This window comes from Paramisgurnus dabryanus, chromosome 10 (assembly GCF_030506205.2).
Source record: "Paramisgurnus dabryanus chromosome 10, PD_genome_1.1, whole genome shotgun sequence".
In the NCBI taxonomy this organism is placed as follows: Eukaryota; Metazoa; Chordata; class Actinopteri; order Cypriniformes; family Cobitidae; genus Paramisgurnus; species Paramisgurnus dabryanus.
In genome coordinates this window covers 16,723,314-16,742,616 of record NC_133346.1, presented here as the reverse complement: position 1 = coordinate 16,742,616, position 19,303 = coordinate 16,723,314, and the positions used below count along the sequence as shown (strand labels likewise).

Below are 19,303 nucleotides of genomic sequence, written 5' to 3'. Positions count from 1 at the left end.
CGAATATATTGTCACCAAAATCAATTAATCAAAACAGTTTATAATGACGTTGTTGCATGTTCCCAAAGAACTGCAAAATACATTGCACAATGAAATGCGTCCATACTAAATATGGAAATATTGCTTTACATTCACAGTAAATTATTAAAACATATAATTAGTTATGATTAAACAATCTTATCTTATTAAAGTGAATATAAAAATCCTGACTAAACATTTATAAAAATCAGTATGTAAAAGTTATTAGACATTAAAATTCCAGCACTTGACTCGTGAGTAGCACTTAAAGCTCAGCATCAAGCGAAATGTTAAGTGGATTTTTGGGAACGCAACCAGAAACTAACGAACGTTGTAAAATCGCTCTAAGAAAATGCTGTAAAGAACTCAGATTCATCGTTTTCTGTAATAGCCCTGAACTCTACTTGATTCATATAACTTATGTTGTCTGCTTTAACTATACTTAATCGTTATATTTATACCATTGCAATATCATACATTTTATACTAAAGTGGGCAATCTATGAGAAACACACTTCTTTACAATATATAAAGTCACATTTCACTGCAGTGTTGACAAGAAAAGATAGCTTTTTTAATTAACGGATTTATTGCCAAATATTTGATGACTTTTTTGTTGCACCTCACACACATTTTTGACATCACCAATATAACGAATTAAAACTCTGCATTTAGCAATTTTGGAAAGAGGTTTATATAATTAAGATATAATTTATCTCTCATGTTTGTTTTTTTGCCAGCCTTTATCAGTCTTTGTCATAATGTCCACTTCTGTTATAACCCGTTTTCAAAGCAATCCATTTCTATTCTTACAGTTCTAACGGGGAAATAACTTTTCAAGGCTGATTCTTAATTAGCTGATACACATAAATATAATTTATGAATACACATAATTTATTATTAAAATAGATAAATAGATTAATTTAATCAATTAATTGAGTATTGTTTATTTGATAAATAAAAAAATTATTTTAGTTTATCAAATCATTTTGAAATAGCTTAACACTTATTATTTTTCACTATTTTTTTTCTACGAAATCATCAGTTTCAGCACCACAAACGCGACAGCGCCTACAGTAACTAACTTTTAAGCTTTTAAACGAACGAACTTTAACTTTCTAATATCAAATAGGAACTTCAATGTAGATTACATTTAAAAATAAGCCTCTTTAAGGAAATAGAAAATTGTCTTTAACTATTTTTTTTTTTTCATTTGGATTTTACAAATGATGCAATAAACAGAAAATACTGAGAGTGTCGCTATTCACCAAGAATGTAGAGTGATGTGTATCTCCTCCTACATTTAATAAATTCAACCGCAGCTCTGTCTGTTAGAATAAACACAGCACAAAATGGAGTAGTCGTCCGTCGACGCTGAGAAAAAAACATTAAATTAGTAGGCCTATGCATTAGCAATACTGTTGGACAATTAAACTGTAAGGAACATCAGCTCTCCAAATATGGACAACGGATTTTCACTTTCTTTTTGTGCGTTTTTCGTGGCTCTCTTTGTCTTTCCTATGAGAATCTATTGTGCCGATCTCACCTACAATGTTCAAGAAGAAACGAAGCGTCATTATGTAATTGGAAATGTTGCTAAAGATCTCAGGATTGATGTTAAACAATTATCTACTCGAAAGGCTCGGATAGAAACAGAGGACGTCGGCAAACGGTATTGTGATATTAATGTAAATTCTGGTGATTTAATCATAGCAGAGACAATAGACCGTGAAGAGATTTGTGGTTCTCAAATTCCCTGCATTCTCAGTTATGAGCTTGTTGTAGAAAATCCTCTTGAGGTGCATCGCATATTACTTCAAATTCAGGATATAAATGACAACGCACCGCGATTTCCAAATGAGCGCATTAGCTTTGAAATCACAGAATCAGCAGATAAAGGCCAGCGATTCCGTTTGGATGAAGCACATGATTCAGACATTGGACATAACGCAGTGAAGAGCTACTCACTACAGAAAAATGAACATTTTATATTGACTGTACATGATACTGCAGATGGAGGAAAATACGCTGAACTCGTACTGGAAAAGGAACTGGATCGTGAACAACAGAAGGAGATGGATATGATACTCACAGCAACTGATGGTGGTACACCACAGAGATCTGGTACTGCTGTCATACACATTACTGTTCTAGATATTAATGATAATGTACCAGTATTCAGTCAATCTGTTTATAAGGTTACTCTGCCTGAAAATACACCGTCAGGTACATCAGTAATCACAGTGAGTGCCACAGATGCTGATGAAGGTCCAAACGGCGATATATCTTATGAATTTACCAGGATATCAGATAAAGCTGCGAAAATATTTTCTATTGATAGGACAACTGGACAGATTTTGGTAATCGGAGAAATTGATTATGAAAAAGACAAAAAATATGAAATGGGATTACAAGCAAAAGATGCCTCTGGATTATCATCAACTGCTAAAGTCATCATAGACGTAAGTGATGTGAATGACAATCCACCTATAATCATTCTGAAATCTTTGAATAACCCAATACCTGAGAATTCATTGCCAGGTACTGAGGTGGGTATCATTAATGTTCAAGACAAAGATTCAGGAGAAAATCGTCAGATTCGTTGCTCTGTTCAGCAAAATGTTCCTTTCAAACTAAACCCATCTGTTAAAAACTATTTCTCTCTAGTAACTACAAACACTCTCGATCGAGAGAAAGAATCAGATTACAACATAACTGTCACAGCAACTGATGGAGGATCTCCACCATTATCCACCTCCATGACAATTCATTTATCTATCTCAGATGTGAATGACAATCCTCCTGTATTTGAGCAGCAGTCCTACAGTACTTATGTGACTGAAAACAACAAACCAGGCACATCTGTTTGTTCAGTCAGTGCAAATGATCCAGACTGGAGACAGAACGGCACTGTACTTTACTCTCTTATATCCAGTGAGGTCAATGGTGTTCCAGTGTCCTCATTTTTATCTATTAATGGAGATACAGGGGTGATCCATGCAGTAAGGTCATTTGACTATGAGCAGTTCAGAAACTTTACAGTACAAGTTGTTGCCAGAGATAATGGCTCTCCACCACTCAGCAGTAACGTGACTGTGAAAGTCTTCATAACAGATGAGAATGATAACTCTCCACAGATATTATACCCTGTTCCAGACGGAAAATCTCTAATGACTGAGATGATCCCTAAAGCTACTCTCTCAGGCTCTCTGGTTTCAAAGGTGATCGCTGTGGATGCTGACTCTGGACAGAACGCATGGCTCTCCTATCAGATTGTGAAGTCTACTGATCCGGGACTTTTCAGCATTGGTCTCCATAGTGGAGAGATCAGAACACAACGAGACATTTCTGAATCTGACAATATGAAGCAAAACATCATCATTTCAGTGAAGGATAACGGACAACCATCTCTCTCTACAACCTGTGCTGTAAATTTACTAATTTCTGACAACCCTTCTGAAGTTCCAGAACTTAAAGATATGACTTATGAGGAGAGCAACTCCAAATTGACGTCATACTTGATCATTGCATTAGTGTCTGTGTCCACCTTCTTCCTGACGTTCATTACATTGATTCTGGTCCTGAAGGTTTGTCGCAGGAGAAAGCCCAGACTGTTGTTTGATGGAGCGGTCGCTGTCCCCAGCGCTTATCTGCCTCCTAACTATGCAGAGGTTGATGGTGCAGGAACTCTCCGCAGCGCTTACAATTATGACACATATTTAACAACAGGATCACGTACCAGTGACTTCAAGTTTGTAACATCATATAATGACAACACACTTCCTGCTGGAAGTACTCTGCAACAGGAACAAAACAGACACTTTAACCCGAGCATGATATCACTAGACCTTACAGAAGATGATGATGAGGTAAGAGAGGCTTAACTTCTCTGGAGTGTGTTTTCCGTATAATGACATAAATCACTGTTTAAGCACCATACAATGCATCATTGGAGAAACTTGCTAGTCACAACTTTTATGAAAACATGGTAACTTTGTTGCTCTTTCGTTGTTGTTATCATGTTGATCCGACAATATTCCTATGCATTAGTTAGAAATCGATTACTGTTGATTCATTGTTAACATAGAATCTAAGAAGTATTTTTTTCTACTTTTATTCTCTCTTGTTTTGTTTAATTTCTCTGATATTTCATTCATTCGCAAGATCCCTCTTAAGACATTCTGGCGTAGGGATGACTGGGGATGATTTTCCCATTTTTGACATTTTTGTCTTTGTCGTGGAGTTGTTTTAAGCCAGTGTGTTCAAAATGTGATTCACACTATCTGCTATAAAATTAAATAGCTGTTTTCTTTGGAGCACAAACAGAAAATGCATGTTTAATTTCAAACAAGAGGATTGAAATGTGATAATGCACCCCATAATCCAGATTAGTTCAACCTTTGTTGAAATGTATCAATATGACATCCACCATGTCTGCCAAAGGGCTCTGGTTTCTCATACGTGGAATAAGGACTAAAAGCATATGTGAAGCACATAAGGTGATTTGTAACTTGCACCTGATTTAAAAAATTGGAAGTACTACAACTGACGTGACCTGTGTATCAAACATTCAAGGTTTTTCCTAAGTCCCTCAGTGAGACAGAGTTATGAGGTCACCTGCAGGAAAACTGGCAGATTTCACCTAACCTTTACTCCTGTACAATGGAATTTTAAAATTTTGTTTTATGTTTCTTTATACATTTGTTCGTTTATACATTTGAATGAATTTAACATAAAAGAAAAAAATGAAATAAAATTCTAAATTAAAAGACTAACAACTGCTGCTGCATTTTAAGTAAGATAATTATTTTTTTTAAAGAAGATGGCCAACATGCTTTACAGACGGGAAAATAAAGGATAAACGAAAAAAACGTCTCAATGACACCCACCATCATGCAAATTCAGATGGCATGCTGCCTGATGAAAACATTTACTGTACTTGGTGATTGTCTCTGTCTTAGTCTTTCTTTTATGAAAACGTTTCTTTGCAAAAATAATTTCTTCTGCAAGACTAATGTACATTTTATGTACTGATTGCATAGAGGAACCATGTGATTGAATGTTTTCACTCTGTGATAATGTTCACATATCACACACTGCCTATATTCGTTTACACAAATTACAGAAAGTCCCACTTGAAAAAAAATCTGAATGTCCAATTTGCTGAGAAATTGTGTTGATTAGCTCTTCGGTTTATTTTTTCTCTAAGGTTCATAATGTCCAAAGGTTGTGCTTATTATTAATACACAGAGCAGTGTTTATAAAGCATGTATACAATAAACTGTTTGTCTGCACCTATGCATAAGCTAAAGATTACATAATACAGTACTAATAATACAGAAATTTAATTTTAAATAGCTACAGATGTTCCACAACCCAAAAATCATTTAATACAATTAGTCAAGTAATACAATGTTTAGGACTTACATTTACCTTTGAAACATTATAATAAGAACACTATTATATTATATTTCATTAGGCCTTAGGCTTTGAGATGTTCAACGAGTATATTGTCACCAAAATCAATTAATCAAAACAGTTTATAATGTCGTTGTTGCATGTTCCCAAAGAACTGCAAAATACATTACACAATGAAATGCGTCCATACTAAATATGGAAATATTGCTTTACATTCACAGTAAATTATTAAAACATATAATTAGTTATGATTAAACAATCTTATTACATGCACATAAAGTGAATATAATAATCCTACCTAAACATTTATAAAAATCAGTATGTAAAAGTTATGAGACATTAAAATTTCAGCACTTGACTCGTGAGTAGCACGTAAAGCTCAGCATCAAGCGAAATGTTAAGTGGATTTTTGGGAACGCAACCAGAAATTAACGAACGTTGTAAAATCGCTCTTAGAAAATGCTGTAAAGAACTCAGATTCATCGTTTTCTGAAAACGTATCCCTGAACTCTGCTTGATTCATATAACTTATGTTGTCTGCTTTAACTATACTTAATCGTTATATTTATACCATTGCAATATCATACATTTTATACTAAAGTGGGCAATCTATGAGAAACACACTTCTTTACAATATATAAAGTCACATTTCACTGCAGTGTTGACAAGAAAAGATAGCTTTTTTAATTAACGGATTTATTGCCAAATATTTGATGACTTTTTTGTTGCACCTCACACACATTTTTGACATCACCAATATAACGAATTAAAACTCTGCATTTAGCAATTTTGGAAAGAGGTTTATATAATTAAGATATAATTTATCTCTCATGTTTGTTTTTTGCCAGCCTTTATCAGTCTTTGTCATAATGTCCACTTCTGTTATAACCCGTTTTCAAAGCAATCCATTTCTATTCTTACAGTTCTAATGGGGAAATAACTTTTCAAGGCTGATTCTTAATTAGCTGATACATATAAAAATAATTTATGAATACACATAATTTATTATTAAAATAGATTAATTTAATCAATTAATTGAGTATTGTTTATTTGATAAATAAAACAATTATTTTAGTTTATCAAATAATTTTGAAATAGCTTAACACTTATTATTTTTCACTATTTTTCTCTGCGAAAGCATCCGTTTCAGCACCACAAACGCGGACAGCGCCTACAGTCCTAACTAACTTTTAAGCTTTTAAACGAACTTACTTTAACTTTCTAATATCAAATAGGAACTTCAATGTAGATTACATTTAAAAATAAGCCTCTTTAAGGAAATAGAAAATTGTCTTTAACTATTTATTTTTTTCATTTCGATTTTACAAATGATGCAATAAACAGAAAATACTGAGAGTGTCGCTATTCACCAAGAATGTAGAGTGATGTGTATCTCCTCCTACATTTAATAAATTCAACCGCAGCTCTGTCTGTTAGAATAAACACAGCACAAAATGGAGTAGTCGTCCGTCGACGCTGAGAAAAACATTAAATTAGTAGGCCTATGCATTAGCAGTTACTGTTGGGCACTTAAACTGTAAGGAACATCAGCTCTCCAAATATGGACAACGGATTTTCACTTTCTTTTTGTGCGTTTTTCGTGGCTCTCTTTGTCTTTCCTATGAGAATCTATTGTGCCGATCTCACCTACAATGTTCAAGAAGAAACGAAGCGTCATTATGTAATTGGAAATGTAGCTAAAGATCTCAGGATTGATGTTAAACAATTATCTACTCGAAAGGCTCGGATAGAAACAGAGGACGTCGGCAAACGGTATTGTGATATTAATATAAATTCTGGTGATTTAATCATAGCAGAGACAATAGACCGTGAAGAGATTTGTGGTTCTCAAATTCCCTGCATTCTCAGTTACGAGCTTGTTGTAGAAAATCCTCTTGAGGTGCATCGCATATTACTTCAAATTCAGGATATAAATGACAACGCACCGCGATTTCCCAATGAGCGCATTAACTTTGAGATCAGAGAATCAGCAGATAAAGGCCAGCGGTTCCGTTTGGATGAAGCACATGATTCAGACATTGGACACAACGCAGTGAAGAGCTACTCACTACAGAAAAATGAACATTTCATATTGACTGTACATGATACTGCAGATGGAGGAAAATACGCTGAACTCGTACTGGAAAAGGAACTGGATCGTGAACAACAGGAGGAGATAGATATGATACTCACAGCAACTGATGGTGGTACACCACAGAGATCTGGTACTGCTGTCATACACATTACTGTTCTAGATGCTAATGATAATGTACCAGTATTCAGTCAATCTGTTTATAAGGTTACTCTGCCTGAAAATACACCGTCTGGTACATCAGTAATCACAGTGAGTGCCACAGATGCCGATGAGGGTCCGAATGGAGAAGTATCTTTTGAATTTAGCAGGATATCAGATAAAGCTGCAAAAGTATTTTCTATTGATAGGACAACTGGAAAAATGTTGGTAATCGGAAAAATTGATTATGAGAAAGACAAGAAATATGAAATGGGAATACAAGGAAAAGATGCCTCTGGATTATCATCAACTGCTAAACTGATCATAGATGTAAGTGATGTGAATGACAATCCACCTATAATCATTCTGAAATCTTTAAATAACCCAATACCTGAGAATTCAGTGCCAGGTACTGAGGTGGGTATCATTAATGTTCAAGACAAAGATTCAGGGGAAAATCGTCAGATTCGTTGTTCTGTTCAGCAAAATGTTCCTTTCAAACTAAACCCTTCTGTTAAAAACTATTTCTCTCTAGTAACTACAAACACTCTCGATCGAGAGAAACAATCAGATTACAACATAACTGTCACAGCAACTGATGGAGGATCTCCACCATTATCCACCTCCATGACAATTCATTTATCTATCTCAGATGTGAATGACAATCCTCCTATATTTCAGCAGCAGTCCTACAGTACTTATGTGACTGAAAACAACAAACCAGGCACATCTGTTTGTTTAGTCAGTGCAAATGATCCAGACTGGAGACAGAACGGCACTGTACTTTACTCTCTGATATCCAGTGAGGTCAATGGTGTTCCAGTGTCCTCATTTTTATCTATTAATGGAGATACAGGGGTGATCCATGCTGTAAGATCATTTGACTATGAGCAGTTCAGAAACTTTACAGTCCAAGTTGTTGCCAGAGATAATGGATCTCCACCTCTCAGCAGTAATGTGACTGTGAAAGTCTTCATAACAGATGAGAATGATAACTCTCCACAGATATTATACCCTGTTCCAGACGGAAAATCTCTAATGACTGAGATGATCCCTAAAGTGACTCTCTCAGGCTCTCTGGTTTCAAAGGTGATCTCTGTGGATGCTGACTCTGGACAGAACGCATGGCTCTCCTATCAGATTGTGAAGTCTACTGATCCGGGACTTTTCAGCATTGGTCTCCATACTGGCGAGATCAGAACACAACGAGACATTTCTGAATCTGACAATATGAAGCAGAACCTCATCATTTCAGTGAAGGATAATGGACAACCATCTCTCTCTACAACCTGTGCTGTAAATTTACTAATTTCTGACAACCCTTCTGAAGTTCCAGAACTTAAAGATATGACTTATGAGGAGAGCAACTCTAAATTAACATCATACTTGATCATTGCATTAGTGTCCGTGTCCACCTTCTTCCTGACGTTCATTACATTGATTCTGGTCCTGAAGGTTTGTCGCAGGAGAAAGCCCAGACTGTTGTTTGATGGAGCAGTCGCTGTCCCCAGCGCCTATCTGCCTCCTAACTATGCAGAGGTGGATGGAGCAGGAACTCTCCGCAGTGCTTACAATTACGACACATATTTAACAACAGGATCACGTACCAGTGACTTCAAGTTTGTTACATCTTATAATGACAACACACTTCCTGCTGGTGGGACTCTGAAACAGGAACATAACAGACACTTTGACCCGAGCATGATATCACTAGACATTACAGAAGATGAGGTAAGAAACGTCTCGCTTATGTGGATTAATTTTAAAACCGCAATGTAACCTCATTTAACTATACATTTTTTTTTTAAATAGATATTTGAAAATCATCAATTACAATACTATCGTCTCTCGGTATTAAAGCGGAAAATCAATGAAAATAAGATTTTCATTTCGGGAAAATCCTTTATTGCAGTCTTGCAGATTTAAACGGTTGGAGTTTTTTTTGCTTGCTATTTAATCTTAAATTTTGTTCCATCTTCCACACATTTCACATTGGTTATGTGCCGTTACTCCCTAAGTAGTTTTCTTTGTTTCAATATATTTTTCTAATGAGCCATTGCAGTATTAATAGTTATTCTCATAAATTTCAGGTTCGTATATGTAAGGCAGTTTATTTATTTTCAGTCACTTCGACTATATAGCATAATTTTATAAATTAACTTATACTTTGAGACTGAAACAGTATACAGTATTTATTCTGTAAAAATGAATATTGACTCGACTGAACTGAATAGAACAACATAACTTTCGTAAAAAATATATACAACGGCGGAAAAATTAAGCGACTACTCCAGTTTTTACTTTAATTTCTAGATGTATTGTGACTATTCTCCTGTGTTGGTTAAATTTCAACAAAAGCTTACCAACGGGAGTGACAAAGTCACCCAACTTCAAAGACTGAGAGCATGACAAATGTGGCTAAAATCAGGGATTTTAAAAAAAACATTTTTTAATTTTTTTCCCTAAAATACATGTAAAAACATAATTATTTTGATGTTGAGTAAATAATTTGAACTTGTTTTCTCAGCAGCATTGAAGATTGGAAGACACTGCGTTTTTTATGTTGTTATTTTGACCATGTTTTCTCCATTTCAATTTTCAGCAAATAAACACAAATAAAATATCATTTTTATTAGGAATTTGGCAAAAATGTTTTCAGTAGTTGACAGAATGAAACAAAAGTTATCATTTTACTAAACACATACAGCACCTATAAATAGTAAATCCAGAAAAACTAAAAGGGACAAATTTTCTCATATTTTTTCCGCATATATATATATGTGTGTGTGTGTGTGTGTGTGTGTGTGTGTGTGTGTGTGTGTGTGTGTGTGTGTGTGTGTGTGTGTGTGTGTGTGTGTGTGTGTGTGTGTGTGTGTGTGTGTGTGTGTGTTTTGTGTGTGTGTGTGTGTGTGTTATTAATATTTAAATATTCGGTTTCAGAACCACAACAGCGGACAGCGCCTTTTTTGACTTTTGTATAGTTTATAAACGTGGTTCTTTTATTTTAAGACATCGTTTACTTAAGATGACGATCTTTCATACTATTTCAATATGAAAATAACTATTGTAACACAAATGTTATTGGCTTGAATTTTTTCTGTCAGTTTTTCATAAAATACATGAATGATGCAATAAATAGAAAATACTCCGGGTGTCGCTATTCACCAAGACTGCAGAGTAATGCGTCTCTCCTCCTACATTTAAAATATTCGTCTGCAGCTCTGTCTGCTAGAATAGACCCGACACGAAATGGAGTAATCGTTCATCGACCCTGAGAGAATTATTGGATTATCATTTGTTAAAAATATTCTGTTCGGCAAATAAACCATTAGGAACATCATCCAAAAATGGAAATTGGATTTTCAGTTCGCTTTTGTGCGTGTGTCGTAGCTCTTTTCGTCTTTTCTGTGGAAATCTATTGTGCAGATCTGAGTTATAATGTTCCAGAAGAAATGAAGCGCCAGAATGTGATTGGAAATGTAGCCAAAGACCTCGGGATTGATGGTAAACAATTATCTGCTCGAAAGGCTCGGATAGAAACGGAGGATAACATCAAACGGTATTGTGACATTAATCTAAATTCTGGCAATTTAATCGCGACAGAGACAATAGACCGGGATGAGCTTTGTGGTTCTCGACTTTCCTGCATTCTCAGTTATGAGCTTGTCCTAGAAAATCCTCTTGAAGTGCATCGCATATTACTGCAAATTCAGGATATAAATGACAACGCACCGCGATTTCTTAATGAGCGCATCAATTTTGAAATCAGAGAATCAGCAGATAAAGGCCAGCGATTCCGTTTGGATGAAGCACATGATTCAGACATTGGACATAACGCAGTGAAGAGCTACTCACTACAGAAAAATGAACATTTTGTCTTAACTGTACATAATACTGCAGATGGAGGAAAATACGCTGAACTCGTACTGGAAAAGGAACTGGATCGTGAACAACAGAAGGAGATAGATATGATACTCACAGCAACTGATGGTGGTACACCACAGAGATCTGGTACTGCTGTCATACACATTACTGTTCTAGATGCTAATGATAATGTACCAGTATTCAGTCAGTCTGTTTATAAGGTTACTTTGCCTGAAAATACACCGTCAGGTACATCAGTAATCACAGTGAGTGCCACAGATGCTGATGAAGGTCCAAACGGTGAAGTATCATATGAATTCAGCAGAATATCAGATAAAGCTGCAAAATTATTTTCTATAGATAAAACAACAGGACAGATTGAAGTGATCGAAGAAATTGATTATGAGAAGGAACAAAATTATGAAATTGGTATTCAGGCCAAAGATGCATCTGGATTATCATCAACTGCTAAAGTCATCATAGATATAAGTGATGTGAATGACAATCCACCCAGAATCATTCTGAAATCTTTGAATAACCCGATACCTGAGAATTCATTGCCAGGTACTGAGGTGGGTATCATTAATGTTCAAGACAAAGATTCAGGAGAAAATCGACAGATTCGTTGCTCTGTTCAGCAAAATGTTCCTTTCAAACTAAACCCATCTGTTAAAAACTATTTCTCTCTAGTAACTACAAACACTCTCGATAGAGAGAAACAATCAGATTACAACATAACTGTCACGGCAACTGATGGAGGATCGCCACCATTATCCACATCCATGACAATTCATTTATCTATCTCAGATGTGAATGACAATCCTCCTGTATTTGAGCAGCAGTCCTATAGTACTTATGTGACTGAAAACAACAAACCAGGCACATCTGTTTGTTCAGTCAGTGCAAATGATCCAGACTGGAGGCAGAACGGCACTGTACTTTACTCTCTGATATCCAGTGAGGTCAATGGTGTTCCAGTGTCCTCATTTTTATCTATTAATGGAGATACAGGGGTGATCCATGCTGTAAGATCTTTTGATTGTGAGCAGTTCAGAAACTTTACAGTCCAAGTTGTTGCCAGAGATAATGGCTCTCCACCGCTCAGCAGTAATGTGACTGTGAAAGTCTTCATAACAGATGAGAATGATAACTCTCCACAGATATTATACCCTGTTCCAGATGGAAAATCTCTAATGACTGAGATGATCCCTAAAGCGACTCTCTCAGGCTCTCTGGTCTCAAAGGTAATCGCTGTGGATAGTGATTCTGGACAGAACGCATGGCTCTCCTATCAGATTGTGAAGTCTACTGATCCGGGACTTTTCAGCATTGGTCTCCATAGTGGAGAGATCAAAACACATCGAGACATTTCTGAATCTGACAATATGAAGCAGAACCTCATCATTTCAGTGAAGGATAACGGACAACCATCTCTCTCTACAACCTGTGCTGTAAATTTACTAATTTCTGACAACCCTTCTGAAGTTCCAGAACTTACAGATATGACTTATGAGGAGAGCAACTCCAAATTAACATCATACTTGATCATTGCATTAGTGTCCGTGTCCACCTTCTTCCTGACGTTCATTACATTGATTCTGGTCCTGAAGGTTTGTCGCAGGAGAAAGCCCAGACTGTTGTTTGATGGAGCAGTCGCTGTCCCCAGCGCCTATCTGCCTCCTAACTATGCAGAGGTGGATGGAGCAGGAACTCTCCGCAGTGCTTACAATTATGACACATACTTAACAACAGGATCACGTACTAGTGACTTTAAATTCATAGGATCTTACAATGAAAGCACAATGCGTGCTGGCGGCACTCTGATATCAAAAGAAGGTGATTCTTTCGGGACACCTGTTACTTTAATTAATACAGAAGAGGTGACTGAGGTAAGAGGCCAAATATATATTTTCCCTTTTTCTTAGCTGTGCCTGAAACAAATATATTTCTCAATTTGTCAATTTATTAACATAATGAACAAATTAAATATAGTCTCTATCTCAATTGCTAAAACTTTTTTTCAAAAAGCATTTTTGTACAAAAAACTTACTCTTGAGTACTAAACAATTAAGCAATGTGTGGCCTGAATTTGAAGCATTTTAGGTTCCCACTGTATCTTGATAAAATAAGTGTAATAGATGAATAGTTTGAGGTTGCGAACTTTTCAAATATCTTTACTGCTGTTATCTTTGTGAGGAAAATTTTTCTTGTTGTTGAATCAAAGTTGAAGTAAAATTGTAATAAATGTAATGCAAGTACTGAAATCAGATGGTCACTACTGATAAAGTAGCCTGTTTGACTGCCCTCCAACGATTCTGATATTTTAACAGAGACATTTATCACAACCATCATTGTACGGTCTGTGGATTCTTGTAGACATCCTAGCGTGTTTTGAAAGATAAATTTAGGATTACTTAGCACTTACAATGGCACTGATGTTTGAATTCAATCTATGCACACCTGATAGGTCGTGTTTTTTTCTTTCTCATGGAAAGGTCAAATGCATTTGCTGTAACATATAAAGCAAAGCCTCATAATTTCAATAATAAAATGGACAAATATCTGTATTGTGCTATTTATTTAGTTCCTTCAGATAATCTTGCTGAACCTTAAGGATGTTATAGTTGCCATGTTCTTTTACTATTTTCATTGTTCTGGGGCAGAAACGGTCTTTACAATTCCAACACATATCTAACCACAGACTCTCACATCAGCAACTTTAAGTTTGTCACGTCATATATGAAAACACATTTTTTTCTGAAAATTTGTGCAATGACATAAATACTACAAATACAAATAATTACCACACTGTAGAGAGATCCAATTAACCCACTTTGGTAAATGTTTATATGTTTCATGAATCGATAAATACTTCAACTAGGGCTGTACAATTAATCATTTTTGATTTTTTGATTCAAACAATTACAAAAACAAGATAATTGAGGCAAAACAATTATGGTGCAATAATAATATAATAATCATGATTTTGCCCATAATCAAGCAACCCTATCAACTACTACATAACTTGAACTTCATGTATTGTTTAGGCTTGTCACACTAGTAATTGTTTTCATAAACATTGAAACGTATTCAAACTTCTTTTCTTCACTTATTTTAAGTGATGTGTATTTCAAGATAAACAGGCATGTTTTGGCTTTAGGTCTTCATTTCTTTGTGTCTGAGTGAGAAACTGTGTATGTCTGTAAGTTTGTGGGGTGAAAGGGGTTTTTGTGTTCGTAGTCTTGAGTTTTGTAATGCTAGTGTATAACAAGAATACTTCCAAAAATCATTTACTAAGAAATATTTTTCACTGTGCTATTTAGATGATTTCAGTCTTGTGCTGTGTTGTCTTTATATCCTACATATATGCTTCTAAAACAAATAGCAAGATGCATACAAGCTTTTGTTTTTAATAACATTAGAGGGCCTGACATGTGAATTTGTCTCACATCATTTTTGTTCCTGTGGCGTTTCAATGTAGTACCTAGTTTAAAATAATCACAAAATGATGTTTTTAATTACACAATGGTTTCATGTTTATCTGACACTGCATGGCTTTATTTATTTAGTGAAACACAACCAATGCTTATTCAAATTTTTTTTTTGCACAATGAAAGTGAATGATTATTGAGGCTGCCAGTCACAAACATTCCCTCTCACGTGTAACACACAAGTTATATGATCATCAATGACTGTTTGCACTGTGATCATCACTGTTTGTTTTGAGCAATATCCAGCTTTTCACATTTGAGATGATTGATGTAGTTGACAACTATAACAAAAGCCTGCAAACATTCATTGATGCTCAAGAAGGGAATATAGTGTAAATGAGCCAGGACATGCAAAAGTTTGAACACAATAACCTGTGTAAATCAAAATTATAAATAGCATGCCACCCTTCATAAGCTATGTAACATTTCTCTAGGGTTATGTAAACTTATGAGCACACATGTAAAAAATGCAAAAAGATTTTCATCTTTTAACAAACTAATGCTCACTAAACAGTCCTAACTTTAAAACTTGTTTTTGTCTTTTCATGTCATGCTCTGTGAACCAACGCTGGATTTTCTTCTACAGGTAAGAACAAATCCTAAGTCTTAAATTCTAATTCGTGAATGTAAGGAGAAATGTATGGCCAATGCTGAATGTTAAAACTACAATAATAGCTGGTTTACAAGAATCCCAAGTAGTTGTGGAGAAAACTGTATCCTGTATTGTTATGTCATTAGCTTTGGTTTGTGAGGAATATCCTAAATGTATGTTTTTCCTGACTTGTAACTTTGTATTTGATATTTGATGTTTAACAATAATTATTTAGCAATTAACAGTATTAATGAACCTTTTAACAAAAAAAGAAAAAGTGTCATTGAGATTTACATTTACATTATAATCTTTATAGGGGTTGTTTCCCAGGCAGGGATTAATTTAAGCCAGGACTAGGCCTTAGTTTAATTAGGAAATATAACTAGTTTGAACAAACATGCCTTACTAAAATATTACTTGTGTGCATTCTGAGGCATAACAATGGGCACTGATGTATTTTAAGATATGTCAGTGTAAATTGTTTGAACAGCTCTTACATTTATTTTAGTCTGTGACTAGTCTAATCACTGTCCGGGAAACCGCCCCTATATCTGTTTTATCTTTAAACAAACTATAAACCTTTTATTTTTCCATTACATCCTTAGTGAAAAATAAATATGCTAAGTATATTACATTCTGTAATACATGCAGCTAGACCAGCTTCAAGTGTTTTAATGATTTATTAACTTTAGAAGTGCTATTTTGGAACAACTAATTTTCTACTAAGTTATATTAGTTGTTGTTGTTAAATTGTAGTTTGGCACAATCTAAAGTGTATTTAGTGAACTTGTATGTGCTAAAGTGAAACAACTTAAGCTTTGTACACCTTATATACTGTATATAAGTGAATAGTTGAGTCGGATCAGTGCAATAAATTTCTTTAAATGGTAACATCTCATCAAATAAAAGGTTTCAAATAGTTGGTTAAAACAGACTCAATAATGATTCATTTTAAATATATTTCATATATATTTTTATATAAATATTTTATTCAAAGCATTCATGGAATACAGTGCTTGCTTTATAAAGGAACAATTATTCACGTTCAGTAACACATAAAAAGATGTCATATAATGTCAAGATGATTTGCTATTTCTCGCCCCAAATCAATTTAATAAGACACTTAACATAGCAGATAGTATATTTACTTAATGTTTTTTTTTTTTTATTATTCTGATATATTAAAGGGCACTATAAAGGGACATTTTTGCAAGATGTATACACTCACCTAATGGATTATTAGGAACACCATACTAATACTGTGTTTGACCCCCTTTTGCCTTCAGAACTGCCTTAATTCTACGTGGCATTGATGGTGCTGAAAGCATTCTTTAGAAACGTTGTCCAATATTGATAGGATAGCATCTTGCAGTTGATGGAGATTTGTGGGATGCACATCCAGGGCACGAAGCTTCCACCACATCCCAAAGAGGCTATATTGGGTTGAAATCTGGTGACTGTGGGGCCCATTTTAGTACAGTGAACTCATTGTCATGTTCAGGAAACCAATTTGAAATTATTCAAGCTTTGTGACATGGTGGAGGATGGGTATCAGAGGATAGGTACATGGTGGTCATAAAGGGACGGACATGGTCAGAAACAATGCTTAGGTAGGCTGTGGAATTTAAACGATGCCCAATTGGCACTAAGGGGCCTAAAGTGTGCTAAGAAAACATCCCCCACACCATCACACCATTGCATTAATGAGAAATTGAACAGGTGTTCCTAATAATCCTTTAGGTGAGTGTATAAGTTTCAGGTGTTCCTCGAATGTGTCTGCGAAGTTTCAGCTCAAATACCCCACAGATCATTTGTATGTCCAAAATGCCTCTAATTGGGTAAAAGCAAAAAAGCCGTTTTCATGTATGTATACCTTAAAATGAATATAAGCTACGGCTCCTCACTGTCTTACCAACTGAAACACATTAGCGCTACAATGTGCTAACAAACATATTTAGAAAAGCTTTTGGGTAAAATTAACCAGTCAGTCAGTGACCGTGGGTAGGACTTTATCTGTGTGATGTCACATTAACAAAAGAATCCAAACAGTATGTCTAATGAGACTGCTTTGGTGTAATTGGGATTTAAAAGAAGGATGTTTTTTTCCATTGTAGGGTTGTTGTGTTCACATACTGCCAACACACATACTGTCCAAACTACTAAAAGTGGATTTTGCATAATATGTGCCCTTTAAAAACTTTTCATTATTAAAGGTCCTATTCTTCCTGTGTTTTTGAAGCTTTGATTATGTTTACAGTGCGCAATATAACACATGTTCATGTTTCACGTGTAAAAAAAACTTATTATTTTGCACACAACTTACTTATCTCTATACCCCTGTTTTCACTGTCCTAAAACCGGCTGATGTCTTCTTTGTTCTATAAAGTTCCTCCTTTAGAAATACGTAACAAGTTCTGATTGTGTAGTTTGTTTAGTGTGCTGTGATTCGACAGCAGCTTACCTTAGCCTGAGCCCTTTGAGGTGACTGACATATTCCTGTGGGCGGAGTTTAGACAAACACTTTTACTTTGACGTCATTCAACCAGGAGGTAGAGGACTTTAGTCCAAACCGGCCGTTCGCTGTAGGCTTTGAAAGAAGAATTCTGTTAAAGAAAATATATCACCTGGCAGTGAACTTTGAGCTTTATCATTTTGCAGGTATTATTTATGCTATTATAGCAACATTACACACTAACTAAAGTTTGAAAAATGGGATCAGGAAGAACGTGACGTTTAAATTATTAATTTATAAAAAAAATAGCACTTGATTGAAGATTTTATACGCTTATAGTATTAAAACTTACCAGAGAAACAGCAACTAACCAGACAGTATTTATCTAAACTAAAGCTTGACTCAAATTTTCTATTATACATTAAGAACTTTTGTTAAAATTACTCACCGAGTTGCAAAGTCCTCCTTACAAACACCTCTGCAAACACTTCTGAGGAAAGAATGCTGAATTATTAATACTGAATGCATGGTTAAAGCCTTATAAAGGTAATGAGTAGTTAATTTCCCACATTACATAGATACAGTATGAATCTAAACAGAGTTTGTGATGCTACATTTATTCCTGAACCAGGTGGGCTGACTGATCGATCGCTTTACCTTATGAAACAAATCCTGAAGTTCTGTTTTCTCTGAAACATAATTTCTAAGTTGAAAGATTAATCCACCCTCAAAATGAAAATGTACTAATTATTTACTCACTGTATAAGTACCCATTTCATCCAAGATATTTATGTCTTTCTTTCTTGAGCCAAACATGACCGGAGTTAAATTAAAGAGCCCCTATTAGGCTGAAAAGAACATTATTTTGTGTATTTGGTGTATTGCAGTGTGTTAACGTGGTTTATGGTTCAATTAACACATTATTTTCCACATACCATACATAATTGTTGCTCCTCTATACCCCACCTTTCTGAAAAGTGGATTTCTACAAAGCTCATCATTCTCAGAAAGCTTGGTGTGCTTAGATTGGCCAGCTATCCAGTGTGTTGTGATTGACCAAATTAATCAAGCATGTTCCGGAAATGTCTCCTCACCATATTTGGAAGATCAACTTCTAACAGGAAAAAATATTGCCTTTACTATTGTATCACTACGAACACAAATCTGATCCAGAAGGTGCAGATGACCAAGCTGATCGATCAACGTTGCCAGCGCGACTTGAGCAGAACTTAACAG

The 19,303-nt window shown here is 35.2% G+C and overlaps 2 protein-coding genes across 17 annotated transcripts in view; both read left to right on the top strand.

Moving 5' to 3' along the window:
• The window catches only part of LOC141279785 (protocadherin beta-7-like), a 42,254-nt gene extending 24,097 nt beyond the window's left edge, over positions 1–18,157 (top strand). Inside the window, exon 2 of the mRNA XM_065290611.2 lies at positions 15,610–18,157. Coding sequence (XP_065146683.1) covers positions 15,610–15,633 — 24 coding nt within the window. The 3' untranslated portion in view covers positions 15,634–18,157. The remainder of the gene's footprint in view (positions 1–15,609) is intronic.
• LOC135779723 (protocadherin gamma-C5-like) overlaps positions 1–19,303 on the top strand; it is a 188,719-nt gene that overhangs the window by 27,632 nt on the left and 141,784 nt on the right. For 2 of the 16 annotated variants that reach the window (XM_065290596.2, XM_065290573.1), the window contains exon 1: positions 1,365–3,886. The exons of 10 other annotated variants lie outside the window; for them this stretch is intronic. In XM_065290596.2, coding sequence (XP_065146668.1) covers positions 1,478–3,886 — 2,409 coding nt within the window. In that variant the 5' untranslated portion in view covers positions 1,365–1,477. Of the gene's footprint in view, positions 1–1,364; positions 3,887–6,726; positions 9,400–10,804; positions 13,422–19,303 lie in introns of those variants that run through there. 4 more of the 16 variants (XM_065290580.2, XM_065290603.2, XM_065290578.2 and 1 more) reach the window with 4 other exon arrangements.